At 40.3% G+C, this 14,073-nt stretch overlaps 1 protein-coding gene across 1 annotated transcript in view; it reads left to right on the forward strand.

Annotated features, from left to right (window-relative positions):
* The window catches only part of ADAMTS12 (ADAM metallopeptidase with thrombospondin type 1 motif 12), a 264,492-nt gene that overhangs the window by 185,442 nt on the left and 64,977 nt on the right, over positions 1–14,073 (forward strand). The window contains exons 16-18 of the mRNA XM_025043542.1: positions 741–879; positions 5,568–5,754; positions 6,710–6,761. Of these exons, the coding sequence (XP_024899310.1) occupies positions 741–879; positions 5,568–5,754; positions 6,710–6,761 (378 nt within the window). The remainder of the gene's footprint in view (positions 1–740; positions 880–5,567; positions 5,755–6,709; positions 6,762–14,073) is intronic.

Consider the following 14,073-nt stretch of genomic DNA (forward strand, 5'->3'; position numbering starts at 1 on the left):
TCTTACCTGCTCACATGAGAAAGGATTTATATATGGGAACCCCCAAAACCATGGCATAACCAATCCACTCCCTCTAAGTTTAAGATGAATCTACTTTCAATTCATGTGGCAAGAAGATTGCCTGCAGGAGAGGGAAGGCATTCCCAAGAGTGGTATGCCTTGGCTAAAACCCATGACCATTTTTATCTCAGAACTATATGCGTAAAGAAACCAATCAGCCTGAGAGCTAGAGAAGGGCAACAACAGTAATAAAAGTCAATGTTTATTGAGTACCAACTACATGGCAGGCACTGCTCTAATTATACCTAATATACATTACACTTATTTATTTGACCCTCACAACGTTATTTGTCATACTATTATTATCCTCAGTTTGTAGATGGGGAAACTAAGGCACAAAGAGATTAAGTAACTTACCCATAATCACAAAGTTAGTAAGTACATGAGGTGATCTACCAGCCTATTGTTGGAAAGGATATTCCTTGCCATTTCCTCATAGTAATTCCCATTTGATTAGACCTCCCCTCAATTTAGTCAAGAAATAATAGAGGTTAGATATAGAAATAGCTGTATGCAGATTTACAGGTCGAAGTAGAGATATATTAATTTACTAGCATTTGTCCCAGTGCATGCCTCCATAACTACTTTAAGATGATGGACATTGTGTGATATTTTTACATGACAGAGTTGCAGCGTAAAGTCATGATATCGTTCAATGTCATCCTTCTCTTGCCTCTTAGCTTCTATTCCAGGTGACTAACCCTGGTATCAAGTATGAGTACACCATCAGGAAAGATGGCCTTGACAATGATGTGGAGAAGCTGGTGTACTTCTGGCAGTATGGCCGCTGGACAGAATGCAGTGTAACATGTGGAACAGGTAAGAAACAGCTGCGCTCACAATGAACCCACATCAGCTCCACGGTGGGCCATGGGGGCAGGGTAAGCCAGTGGCTTGCCTTCTGTGCTTGTGGGTCCACAACGATGTCCCAGGGGCCCTGGTGGGGAGTGAATGTGCAGGTCATGATCTAAAGGGAGAGGCAGTTCGTTTTTTTGTTTGTTTGTTTTTCGTTTTTTGTTTGGCAGTTTATTTATTTTTTTTAATCAGCTTTATATACTGTCCCTCATGAAAGGTTTTGTTTGAAAAAAGGGTTACATGTCTTTTGAAACGCAAAAAAGAAAGAGGAAAAAAACCACTTCTCTACTTGAAGACCTGAGGACTACAGAAGTCAGGCAGCTTACCAAAGACCTGCCGTAAATCACAGCCCAGTGCAAAATGTACCCGCTCTCGTAACTCCTACCCCCATGTTCTTTTTCTGTCTCCAGTTTACTATTTTTTGTGTGTGTGTCTGTTAGAAAAGTAGTTTTCTCTCACAAAATCAAGTGTTGGAGAGATTCCTTGCTGAGATTCATTCTGGTTATTAAACCTTAATAGGAACTATCAGGATGTTTCAGCTGCATTGCCTATTTGGGCGACAACTCTCTTACTTGGCGGAGAGGAAAGACAGCATATCTACTTTCATACTCTCAAGTATTAGGGTGGGATAGGTTCTGCCATAGTAACAAAGAAATTGAAATCACAGGAATCAACACAGTGAAGGTCTATTTTTAAGCCATTCCAGGTCTGACTCAGGTTGGGTGGCCCCACTTCATCTTGTAGCTAACACGTCTGAAATGTACGGCTTCCAGCTTGCCCCACAAGAACACATCCACCCACAGGGAAAAGAGAAATAGAAGAGGCAGACTGGTTCTTAGTAATGGCCTTGGCCTGGAAGTGACACAGATCACATCTGCTCACATTTCCTTGCTGGACCGCAGACCGGTGGGCACGATCTAACTGCAGAAGAGGCTGGGGGCTGTAAAGGAGCGTGTGGACACTTGTAGAGCCCAGACTCTCAGGATGTCAGGCTATAGGGACTTTTCCAAGGTCTGTGAGGGCAGAGGTCGGGGCCCGTCTGGTACCTGGGACTCTTCACTCATTAATAGCAGTGTCATATGAGAAAGCCTGTGCTTCCCTTTCTCCTTTTGGATCATGTCCAAGTCTTTTCTGGAACTTCCTGCCTCCAGCCTACAACTATAGTCTATAAAACTAAAGTGGCTGCACAGTGAGGTGCCAGAGTCAGCATGTAGCAAAGGGAATAAAAGAGAGGGAGTGAATGGGCCAGAAGAACACAGCCCACTTCTCCACGAGCTTCCATCTCCTGCACGTTGTCTCGACAGCACTTGCTGACTTGGTTTTTCCCCTCCCACCTCACTCCCTACCCCAGGAGGTAGTTGTAGAAAGAGGTCCAGAGACAGACATTGAGTCATGCGCTATCAACCTTATGAACAATTTTTATATTGCCAACTTCTTTTTCTCCCTCCTTCAGTACAGAAAACCAAGGGTTAACTTTTAGAAATCACAGCAGTTGTATGTTCATTTCGAAATGTATGATATTTTGAAAATCCCAAACCTCTGGAAATCTGTCTAGGTCAAAGGTGTCGGCTGTGTCGGTCCCTCTGTTCCCACCACTGCCTCTAACATTTCCACATGTCCAGCCCCCACCGCCCAGGAGGGCTGGGCTCCCAAGAAGCAAAAGCAATTTAAACAGAAAATAAGTTGGTGAAAAATATTTCCCTGAGGAGCCGTTGTGAGGAAAATGAAGTCATCAGGATTGTAGTTACACATACTTTTTCGATGTCTCCTCCCCATTGTTCTCTTCTTTCAACAAAGTACGGGCTTAAGCTTTAAGTTTAAATCATTGTCCCAAGGCACCAAGGAGTGGAAATCAGCCTGACTGGGCGGGGACTCCTCAAAGAAACAAGAACACATCCACCCACACACACACACACACTTCTATTTCAACACAGATGAACCCTTTGCATTATACATGCAGTATTTCCAAGCTTGGGAAGTACAAGGCAAATGGCTGATTTGTACAGAGACCATAAAGATACACCCGCAGTTAGCTAGGAAATGAAACATCCAGACCAAATATGAATCAGGCATTTGGTTTTGATATAGCCTGATCCTCTAGCAGTACCTCTGCCTACTTGGGCAAATGTCATTCTGGTTATTAAACCTTAATAGGAACTATCAGGATGTTTCAGCTGCATTGCCTATTTGGGCGACAACTCTCTTACTTGGCGGAGAGGAAAGACAGCATATCTACTTTCATACTCTCAAACACAGAGAATGAAAGGCTAACATTCACATAGGACACACACTGCTAAATACAAAGATGGATGACTACCTGATACACTGCACCATTCAGTGATGTTTTTTATTTACTTTAAGTGAAAACCTTCAAGTCACCACCCTTACACATGTACTTTGGTACTTTGCTTTATTACCATTCAATAATCTTTTTTTCTAATCATATATGTATATAGTTGTATGCATATGGATGTATTTATGTACATATAACATACATGTTTTCACTTAACACCATCACATGGGTGCCTTTCCATGTGTTATTTAATCTTTATAGCTGTCATTTTTATGGATGCACTATGTTTCACTGGCAAGACAAAGCAAAATTCCCTTAACCAGTACTTGTTAATCCTCATCTTGTGATGAGCATCTTTAGGCTCATGTAAAGAATGATCTCATTAGTGTTAATTCATACATGGAATTTCTAGATTCAAAGAGTGTAAATATTATGATAATGTTAAGGAACTTATTACCAAATTAGCTCCTATTATAAAAGAGTTACACACAGGTAGTAGCAATAATTTTGTTTTATTTTATTTTATTTTATTTTAGTATTTTAGTTTTACACTTTTTTTTTTAACTGGGAAAATGTTTCAAATGTCTCAGCAAAATGGAAAATGTATAACTCTTGTATATCAACCACTCAGCTTTATCAGATCTTATCATATGCCATGTTTATTTCAATCCTCATTTTAAAAAATTGCACAAAAACGCTCAGGAGCAATCCCTAATTTCCCTCCCTTTCCTTTTCCTCCAGAGTCGACTAGTGTCAATATTTTATTTCTGTGTGGGAGAAACATTAGAGGTAAGGAAGACAGATAGAAGATTTTTGCAGTGTTCTAGGGAAGTCATAACAGTGGCTCGAATGAGAATTAAGGAGCACAGATAGAAAAACTATACAACGTAGGGATACTTGGGAGGAAGAAAGTGGTTTCAGCATGAGGGAAGGTTGGAGGGCAACACCCAGTGTTTTCCCTTGGGTAACTGGCTAAAATGGTGGTGTCCTTCACTGAGACATGGACAATGTGACAAGAAACAAGTTCTGAAGAAGAGTTTATGATTATATATATTCAATTAAAGTGCCTGTGAGATTTCCCAGTGGAAATGTCCAAAGGCAGCACCATGCTTATTTGAAAGTGTTTGTCATACTGCCTGTCTTAGTCGGTTCGGGCTGCGATAACAAAATATCATAGACTGGATGGCTTAAACAACAGGCATTTCTCTCAGTTTGGGAGGCTGGGAATCCAAGATGGAGGTGCTGGTAGATTTAGTCCCTAGCAAGAATCCTCTTCCTGGCTTGTAGATGGCTCCCTTCTTGCTTGTATTCTCACATGGCAGAGAGAGCAAGACCTCTCATGTTTCTTCCTCTTTTTATAAGGGCGTTAATTCCATCAGGAGGACCCCACCCTTGTGACTTAATCCAACCCTAATTACTTCCCAAGGGCCCCATCTCCAAATACCATCACATTGGGTATTAGGGCTTCCATGTGTGAATTTTGAGGAGACACAAACATTCAGTCCATAGCACTGCCCTCTCAAATTTGTTTTATGCAGAATGGATTCCTGTTGTGATTATTTTGTTGTCTTTCTTGGCATTATAGTTATGTATTTTAGAATTACAATTTACAGTAATTTCTTTTAGTTTCCTATTTTCCTCTTTCCTGCCCTTTTCCTTCCTTCTTTCCATAGGCACCCCACTCTTTCTAGTGTTTTTGCAGTTTTTTCCTGACCACACTGTGAGGCCTCATTTCAGGACAGGATTCGTTAAGGTTGGTCAGCATTGCTATCTCATCGTGACATCGAAGATATGTTAGAAATCTTCGTGCAGCCAGCACACCACTTGACTGAGTTCCTGGGCGAGAAGCTGCGTCTCCATTTCGTCACCTTCCTAGGCCTAAAACTTGTTAAGAGTTAAGGCTCTAAGAAGTTTGTGATGAGAGAGGGTCTAGTTCCTATCTCATGTGGAGCACTTGGAGTCCTCAGACTTCACCGGAGCTGAGCACGTGGCCACCACTAACTGCTTCCGGCCAGGAGCCTGACAGACCCTTCACCTAAGTTCTGCTCACTATTTTTGTAGGAATGTTTACCTACATGATGAGCATTGTGTCTTTTTGCTTTATATATACATATATATAGATATATATGTGCGTGTGTATATATATGTGTATATATATATATATACACACACATATATCTATATATATGTGTATATATACACACACACACACACACATATATATATGTTTTATAAGTTAATATTTTTACATATTTATATTTTAGATATTACTGTTGTGTTTGGAGCAACATGAATTCACTAGATGCTATTTCCTTAGTTTGGCTATTTTTAAAAGTTTTTTGTCTTTGTTTTACATCAGAAATCTATGCAAAAAACCAACAACACGATATTATAAATTGGGCTAACTGTCACAAAACCAGCTTCTTCTCCACACCCCACCTTTCAAAGGTAAAGAGGACCCTCAGAGAATACCCGTTCTCTTCATTTTCTGTCTCGCAGCCACATTTGCTTTCACTCCTGCCCTATCTGTGGGGAGTGACTTTGGGGTGACTCGGGGGGGTATTGAAGACTAGCTGTCCTTCAGGAAAAGTTAGAAGAGGGTGGACTAATAAGTGCTACTGTCCATGACAAAAGGCTTGTTGAAAAAAATTCACCCGAGTTGCTCCTCAAAAGATCAAGCATGAAAATTCAACGGTTGGATTGTCTGTGAAGAAACAGCTGCAAGAAAGGCTCTGCACAGGTGCTGGTCTCGTAGGAAGCTTCGGAACTCCTCATTGAAGAAAAAATATTTTGGCAGAAACTCAAGATCACTTTCATAAAAATGTAAAAGCTACATCTTTTCCTTATTGCTTCTTTAGTACTGCAGAACACACACAAAAATGTCCTTGTTTCCTGTAAAACTCATAGTGATTGTACTATTAGAAAATGGGTCATCACTTCCGAATGTGACCTTTTCCAGTTTTGTGCTATGGTCTCCCTATTCTCTTTTTTCCGGGTCTTTGAAGTATGGCAGCAGCCTGCACAACAGGGAGAACGTATTCCCCTGCCCGCCTCAGACTTCAAGTTTCCCTTCACCCCACTTGGCTGAATTCTCTGTAGGGTTCAATTATTGTCCCTTCGTTTAAGGAACATCGTGCTCTAGTAGGAAAAGGCAAATATTGAAAACTCCAAGAACCATGCAATCAAAGCTCCTAGAGATTGCTCAAGATTGATTCTAAGCTGCCTTAGAAACTAGATCATGTGCATTGAAAATCAATACATGTAGAATGATATTTAGGTTTACTGAAACTGGTCCTCACAGGGTTTATCTGACAGTATTCTTACTAAAGCTCAAAGTAGCCATGTAGTTTGAGATATGTGCACATAACCGTTAATAAAGCATGAGAATCATACATAGGGACACATACCCCTCTGACCCTGATTGTGGCTATAAGCTGATGTTTAGAAGACAGAATTTTCTTCTTTCGAAAATCAGTCAGATATGTCTTTGACTTTTTCAAGGTGCACTCATCCTGGTGCTAATCCATCTCACTGTGTCCACTGTAATTTTCAGGTAGGATCAACCAAGTCCAGATACTGATCTCTAACAATATCTGGAGGACTTTTTAAAATGTAAGACTTTCTGAAGATACTAGGAGGATTTACTGACACGGATTTAAGCATATGCTGTGGAATGAGGATTACATATACATATACATATGAAATAAACTACAAGTAATATACAGTGAACATCTGATAACCTTTTAGTTGTACTTCATAAATGAACTAATGAGAAGCTAGAATGGCTAATGTACATTTTGGGTTTTTTTTTTAGTGATTGCCCCAGGGTTTGCAGTGTACATTTACAGCTAATCCAAATCCACTTTCAAATAACACTATACCACTTCATGGGGAGTGTGAGTGCCTTATAATAACGAAATAATCCTAATGGCTACCTCCCGTCCCTTGTATCATTGCTGCCATTCATTTCACTTATATAGAAGCATGTATAAACATATGTACATACATAAGATACATCTAAATATTCAGAATTGAAAACATTGTTGACATTATTTTTAACAAACTGTTATCTGTTAGATTGATTCAGAATAAGAAAAATAAACATTTTTATTTAAACATTGTTTCTTTGATGGGTTTTCTTTCTTTATGTCGATCCAAGTTTCTGACCGATATTATTTTCCTTCTCTCTAAAGAACTCTTTTAACATTTCTTGCACTGCAGGTCTATTGGCAACAAATTCCTTCAAATTTTGTTTATCTCAGAAAGTCTTTTTGCATCCTCCACGTTTGAATGATAATTTCACAGGGCGCAGGATTCTAGGCTGGTGGAGTTTTTTCCTGCAACACTTCAAGTATGCCACTCTCGTCTGTCTTGAATGATTTCTGAGAAGTAAGATGTAATTCTTTCTTTGTTCTTCTATAGGGAGGTGCTTTTGCCTTTTGTCTTCTTTCAGGGTTTTTTTTTTTTTTTTCTAGCTTTAATTTTCCATAATTTGAAAATAAAATGCCTCAGTCTAGTTTTTTGGAATATTTATCCTGCTTGGTGTTTTCTGGGTTTCCTGGATCTGTAGGTTGGTATCTGATATTAATGTGGTGAAAGCCTGGTTCCCAGGTAGCTTCTGCTCCTGCGTCTCTGCTCCAAGAAGTTGTGACCCCTTCTGTTCAACTGTCTGTCTTTCCAGTCTTGGGAGCAGCAATTTGCCCTGTACCCTCTCCTTTCTTATACCTAAGAAAAATTGCTGATTTTCCAGTCTCTTCGGCTTTTTACAGAGGGGCAGCTTTTAAGTTCCTTACACGTGGGTCCGTTAACCAGAAGTCTTTCCAAGGTGGCTAATCTGATGGTCTGCTATTCTGCTGGTCTTCTTGGTCCCATCCTGTTTTTACCCCATGCAGCCATCCGAGATTAGTCCCTCCCTTATTTGCAGGCCTATAGTTTTGTTCTTTACAATGCACTTGCTGGAGATTTCTCAGTTGTTTTCTATGAAGGCTTGTTTTGCTCAGTGGGCACGTGAAATGCTGACCACCCACTTTTCTTGTCAACCCATCAGTGTTGTGAAATTCTCAGGCCTCTGATTTTCTTTAGGTGTGTGTGCACTGCCTGATTCATACACAATGGCTCCAGAAGGGAGTTAGAAGTAGGAAGGAATACTTCTGGTTATGGTATTTTGAAAATGAATCCTTCATAGAGCAGAACTTTGTCCCACTTAATTCCATTAAACATTCTTCAAGTACCAGCAATGCCCCTGGTTTAGCACTTCTTACATAATTTCTTATGTTACCCCTGACTACGACAGTCAGTTTATGTAATCGGTTCACTCAGATTTCAGGGAGATGAGAACTATCGGCTTTGAGTCTTCCTATGTTCTGGGGTGTGTGGGTTTCAGCAATGGAAAATAATAAAGTCAAACCTCATTTATTGATGTTCAATTAACATTTATATTTATTGAAATCAGTGTCAGTGTCCCTTTGATCTAGGAGAAAACATGAACTGTATGACGACTCAGTTGTTGCAGTAAGGAGGTTGCATCATAGAACTGTGAATACTAGATGAGTTAGATTTGCTGTACTCCCTGGGCTCAGAGTGTGAAGCCAACCCCGACTCACAACATGCAAGAAACAGAGTTAGGGAGGGAATAAATGCCCGTGACTGGGTGAGTGGGTTACAAAGAGGCTTCAGATTCAGGTTCAAAAGCTTTTCTCAGGGATCTAATATGCATTAAGCACTACGCCAGGACTTAGAGTACATCATGTACATATCAGGGCACATAGGTCATTTTATTCTCACAATAGTACTATAATCTCATGAAGATGAGGACAAGGAAACTGAGGCTGCAGACAGTTAGGAAGATTGTCTGAGATCTCTCAGCAAGTATTAAGAGAAGGATTCAAATCCATTTCTGATCCCGATGGTGGTAGTAGTCTTGATATTGATGATGTAATTATTGTTGGTGCCCTCCCCCCCACACACACATGCATGGGATCCAAGTTCTATCTGACTGAGCCTTCATTATGAAAGATATATCTGAACTCATTGATCAAGGAAATCAGAGATGAACGAGAAAAGGGGCCAGAAAACACAAGGGTTTTTGAGTGAGAACGGAAACTAAAAGTTGGTAGAGTAAGGATGGACTTGTCAAAAAGACAGATGGTTAACAATCCCTACCCATCCCTTCTTCCTGTGCAGTTAACGTCATTGCTCTGTAATTAGAGGGATTATAGTGACAGCGCCCTCTACCAATTCACAGAATTATCATATTAAAATCAATGTTATGCCTAGTTTTAGGGTAACTTTTTTAGATATTATAAATTTTTAGCATTATAATTTATATGTTAAATGTAAAATTTATGTGCTAATGTAAAATTTAATATATACTGCCTAACTTGTACTCACCTAAGTTGGTTATAAAGAGATCTTGTTCTTTGTCAGTACTCTAAAGACTGCAAATATAGTACTTTGAATCTCTTTCAGATGATGTGATTAAATATTCAGTGCCTCGAGTATCTTGATTTTAAGTTTAGATATAATAGGAAATATTACAATTTTTGCCATAAGTCATTAAAATAAACGTATGTCTTCAGTTATTTTCTCTATACCCTTCCTAAATTGAATTTTTGAATCCGGAAAATTCTATATGAACTAAATTAACTCTTTATGGCTGCCTCTGTTTTACAGTCTCAATATTGAATTGGAAATGTGATGAACTATGTCACTGTTCAATTTTTGCTTGTTTTTTTATATTGAGGGAGAATTTCCACTCAAGACAATCAGGCTTAGGGGTATAAGAAGATAGTTTTTAAAAGTAAAGGCTCTTAATTGATCTTTCACGGCTAGTATCCAGAAGATTTACCGAGTATATACAGCTGCATGGTGACAGTCTCATTACTACATGGAGAAAGAGACTCAGAATCCTGCGGAAATCATATTTTGAATTTGATTCTCATACATTTTGGAATGTGATTGATTTATACCTAAGGTCTTTTCAAGTAAACACTTCTAGATAAGCAGCTAACTCAATGCTCTGACAACATATTGACTGACTGTCATCCTTAATTAAGTAAAATTTATTTTTCGGCTTTGTTCAGTGTGTAAGAGAGAGTGACAAAAGGCAAGCCAAATTAAAAGCCAATATCATTTTTTTCTTCCTTTGATTTCCAGAGAAAGGTCATGGTCATATAGATTCAGCCTAATCTCCTAAAGCAGTGTTACATCATGATCACTGATCTTAAAAGATGACCGGATTCTAACCCCTTTCATAAGACATATTGCAGTGTCCAATGTCAAAGAAAGATTCTGTTACTCCAGCAATTGGTTTACAGAGTTAATTAATGAGTATGTCATTCAAGATTAATGGTTTGCATTCTTTACTGCAAAGGAGACATTATCAGTCAGGGCTCCCTGCAGGAAACATATGGCACACCCGAAATGAATAACTTCGCTACTTCAAAGTGTTTAGGGGAACTAAGAAAGGTAATGCATTACCCCTGCCTGTTAACAGTGAAGGATGGGACAAATAAGGCTACCATCCCTAGGCCTCAAAAGTAAGGAGGAGAAGTTATCCAAAGAGACGGTGCCTCCATTTCCTAAACCCAACTGGAAGCCACAGCAGTCCATGCGATCGGCTTCCCAGGGTTCAGGGCAGGTGCAGAGTGGACCTTGAGCGACAAACAGCGGAAATGTAACACAGAAGAAGAAGAGGTAAAAAATCAATAAAATCAATAATGGTTAGGCAACTAACAAGCCAAGCTGGATTGCAGCTCTGGGCCTTGACTCAAGAAAGGGAGAAAGTTAGCTTTTATTGAGTGCCGTTCCAGTTACTACTGCTATATAATAAACCAGCCTAAATCTAGTGGAGTAAAACAACCATCATGTTATTATGCTCGTGGATTTTGTAGGTCAGAAATTTAGACAGGGCACAGTGGGAATGGCCTGCCTCTGCTGCACGATGTTTGGCACCTTGGCTAGGAGTGACTCAGGTGGCTGGGGGCTGGAATCACCTGGAAGCTCCTTTATTCACATGACTGTCTTCTGGGATGGATGACTCAAAGGACTGTCAACTAAAGCACCTACACCTGGCCTCTCCAAGGACATGGGCTTCTTACTCCTTGGCTGCTGGAGTGCCCTGAGCGTGAGAGATCCAAAAGAATCAGAAGGTGCGTGGCCTTCTATGACATGGCCTCTGAACTCACACAGCAGTTCTCCTGCCTCTGATCCAAGGCCAGGGTAACTAGACGCCATGTCTTGATGGAGGGATGGAGTGGTCACATCGCAGAAAGAACTTTCTGGATGAGAGATTATTGTTGCAGCCAATACTGGAAACTACTACTTAGCATATACACATTCACTAAAGCAATGAGAATGAATATATTTTTTGAAACATCCTGACAACAGTTGCAGCAAACGATTTTCTAAGTAACCTGTAAAATTATATTAACCAGAATCCTCTCCGTCGAGGTTTCCAATGATAAAACTTGAATTTTGTCTTCCCTTCATGGATTATAGATTTTAAAATATAAAGGCACTTCCAGGGATCAAGCAGCTCAGCTTCCTGCTCTCAAACAATCTGAATGTCATTATTCTCATTTTCCTGCAGGTAGTCAAGTGATGTGTAGAAGGAAAAGTAGAACCCAGAACGCTTGGATTTTATTGATTTGTTATATTTATTTAACCAGAAATTAATAAGGAATGGAATGATAGATTAACTTTTCTACCAAATAAACACATAAGCACCAGAACTGAGGAAAAAACTCTTGGCCAGGTATTGTGTTTTTGTAACATGAGAGAAGTTAGGCTGCTGGGTTGGGCCCATCATGGAAAATTTGAGCTGAGCTGTGTATCCATCATGTGAGAACTCAAGGGCCAAGAGAACAGAAGATTAACGGTCACCAAGACCATTCATTCTGACAGAGAAACTCTGACACATCATTAATTTTCTCTTATGTGCTTGACAGTATCTGCCTGGCCAGTCCATCTGTCCATCTCACTGCTGGTCCAGTGGGTTGACCTATGCAGCATAACTAACGCTCCTAAGGGGATTTTATGTAACATTTTGTGTCCTCCTGCTTCTGGAGTCAGAGGCATCGAGCACACATTTTTGCTATTTGTGCACAGAAACAAGCCTTTCGGGGACGTTTCCAACCTCTTAAAAGTCACCTGACTGTTTCCTTTTATGTTTTGACATCAAGAATTTGCCTAAGCCTTTTGGGGATGTTTCCAACCTCTTAAAAGTCACCTGTTTCCTTTTATGTTTTGACATCAAGAATTTGCCAGACTACCAGAAGTTTTCATAAAATTTCTAAGTATCTAAGCTTTTTCTTTATTCTACTCTGCAGGGCAGATACATGTCAGCTTTTCTGGCTTCAACCATTTTCAGGCTCTGTTCCGCTCACACTGTCTAAGACTTTTCTACAGGAGTCCATGTCTTTCCAAACAGTGACTCACTTGTGCCATGAAAGTCCCTTTTATAACATTGCTTCCGGCTGTTAAAAAATGTTTTATTTATACGGCGAAAGAAGAATAATACATTGTCTATCAGTTTAGAAAAACCTACACGGTTGAAAGATGACCTGTCTTTTCAAAAACAATAACATTGTTTGATTTAACAGTAAAATGCTGTTGATTCACTTACTGTTTTGCAGCTCCTCTGAAGTTTTCTTTTCCCTCTTTAATTCCCCCAGCCCCTTCCACCCCTGACCTATGGATGTTGCAGTTTCCCCTTAAGAACTGGATCTCTGAAAGCGGGGCATCTAGTCTCCTCCCACAGCCCCTCTTCCCCCGCCGGGAGTATGGTCTGGGGCTCCACCTGGGGTGTGAACCCAGGACCTTCTGTGTATAAAGCAGACGTGCTAACCACTACACTATGGAGCCACCCTCTCCTCTGAAGTTTTTAAATGAGGAGGTACCATCTCTGGCATCTGAGTTTGCAAGCCGTTGGGTGGTAGGAGAACTGGCTCCAATTCAGGTCCTGCCAGCTGTGTGGCTGTGGGGAGCCTCTCCACGTCCTTGCCAGTAAAGTCAGGAAGTGACCAGCTTATTGGTGTATGATGGCCTTTCCAATTATGGAGTTCTGTACACCAATGAGCCCACTCAAGGTCTGGCTTCCCTGAGAGCTCAAGGTGCCAGCCTTTATGCAAGGTGATCGTTCTGTCCCTTGGGGGTCTCCGTCTTCAGTCTCCTCATGGTATGACACTTTTAACGTTGAAATGTTAAGTCTCTCAAGAGGATGATGACTCTCTTTCACCTCTCAGTCTGTGACATTCTGGCCACTCCTCTAAGTTCTCTTGTTAATGACATCCTAGTTAGCAAAGCCAGTGGTCCTTTTCCTTTCTCAACCTACGTGACTTCACTGTACCTCAGTTTCTTCACCTGTCAGATAGCAATAGTGATAATGTTGACCTCACTGGGTTGTTGTGTGGTTTCAGTTATATATTATAATAAACAATAGGCAATACTATATATAATATGTGTGTGTGGGGGGGTGTGTGTGCGTGTGCATGTGTGCATGTGTGCATGTGTGGGTGTGTGTGTGTATTTGTCTGGGATAGATATATATGTCATACACACACACACACAGTTTAGAACAGTGCCTGGGACAAAGCAAGTACTATATGTGTTAGCTATAATTATATATTCAAAGTCAAGTCCAGGTACAGATATGCTTGGTTTGCCTGTCCTCCCTGACGCTCCCTATGTGCTTCTCTTCTATTACCGGCCTGGTCTCCAAAGGCAGCAGTATTTTCAATCCCTGCTATCAAAACTCTCTGCTTGAAAAACATAACCTCTTGAACTTCACAAAATTATTTGGAAGTTTATTCCTGTATTTCAGAGTTTAAGAACCCCAATTAATACAAAGATCCCTACCTCATCTA

This window comes from Pteropus alecto, unplaced genomic scaffold (genome assembly GCF_000325575.1).
Source record: "Pteropus alecto unplaced genomic scaffold, ASM32557v1 scaffold152, whole genome shotgun sequence".
Lineage (NCBI taxonomy): Eukaryota > Metazoa > Chordata > Mammalia > Chiroptera > Pteropodidae > Pteropus > Pteropus alecto.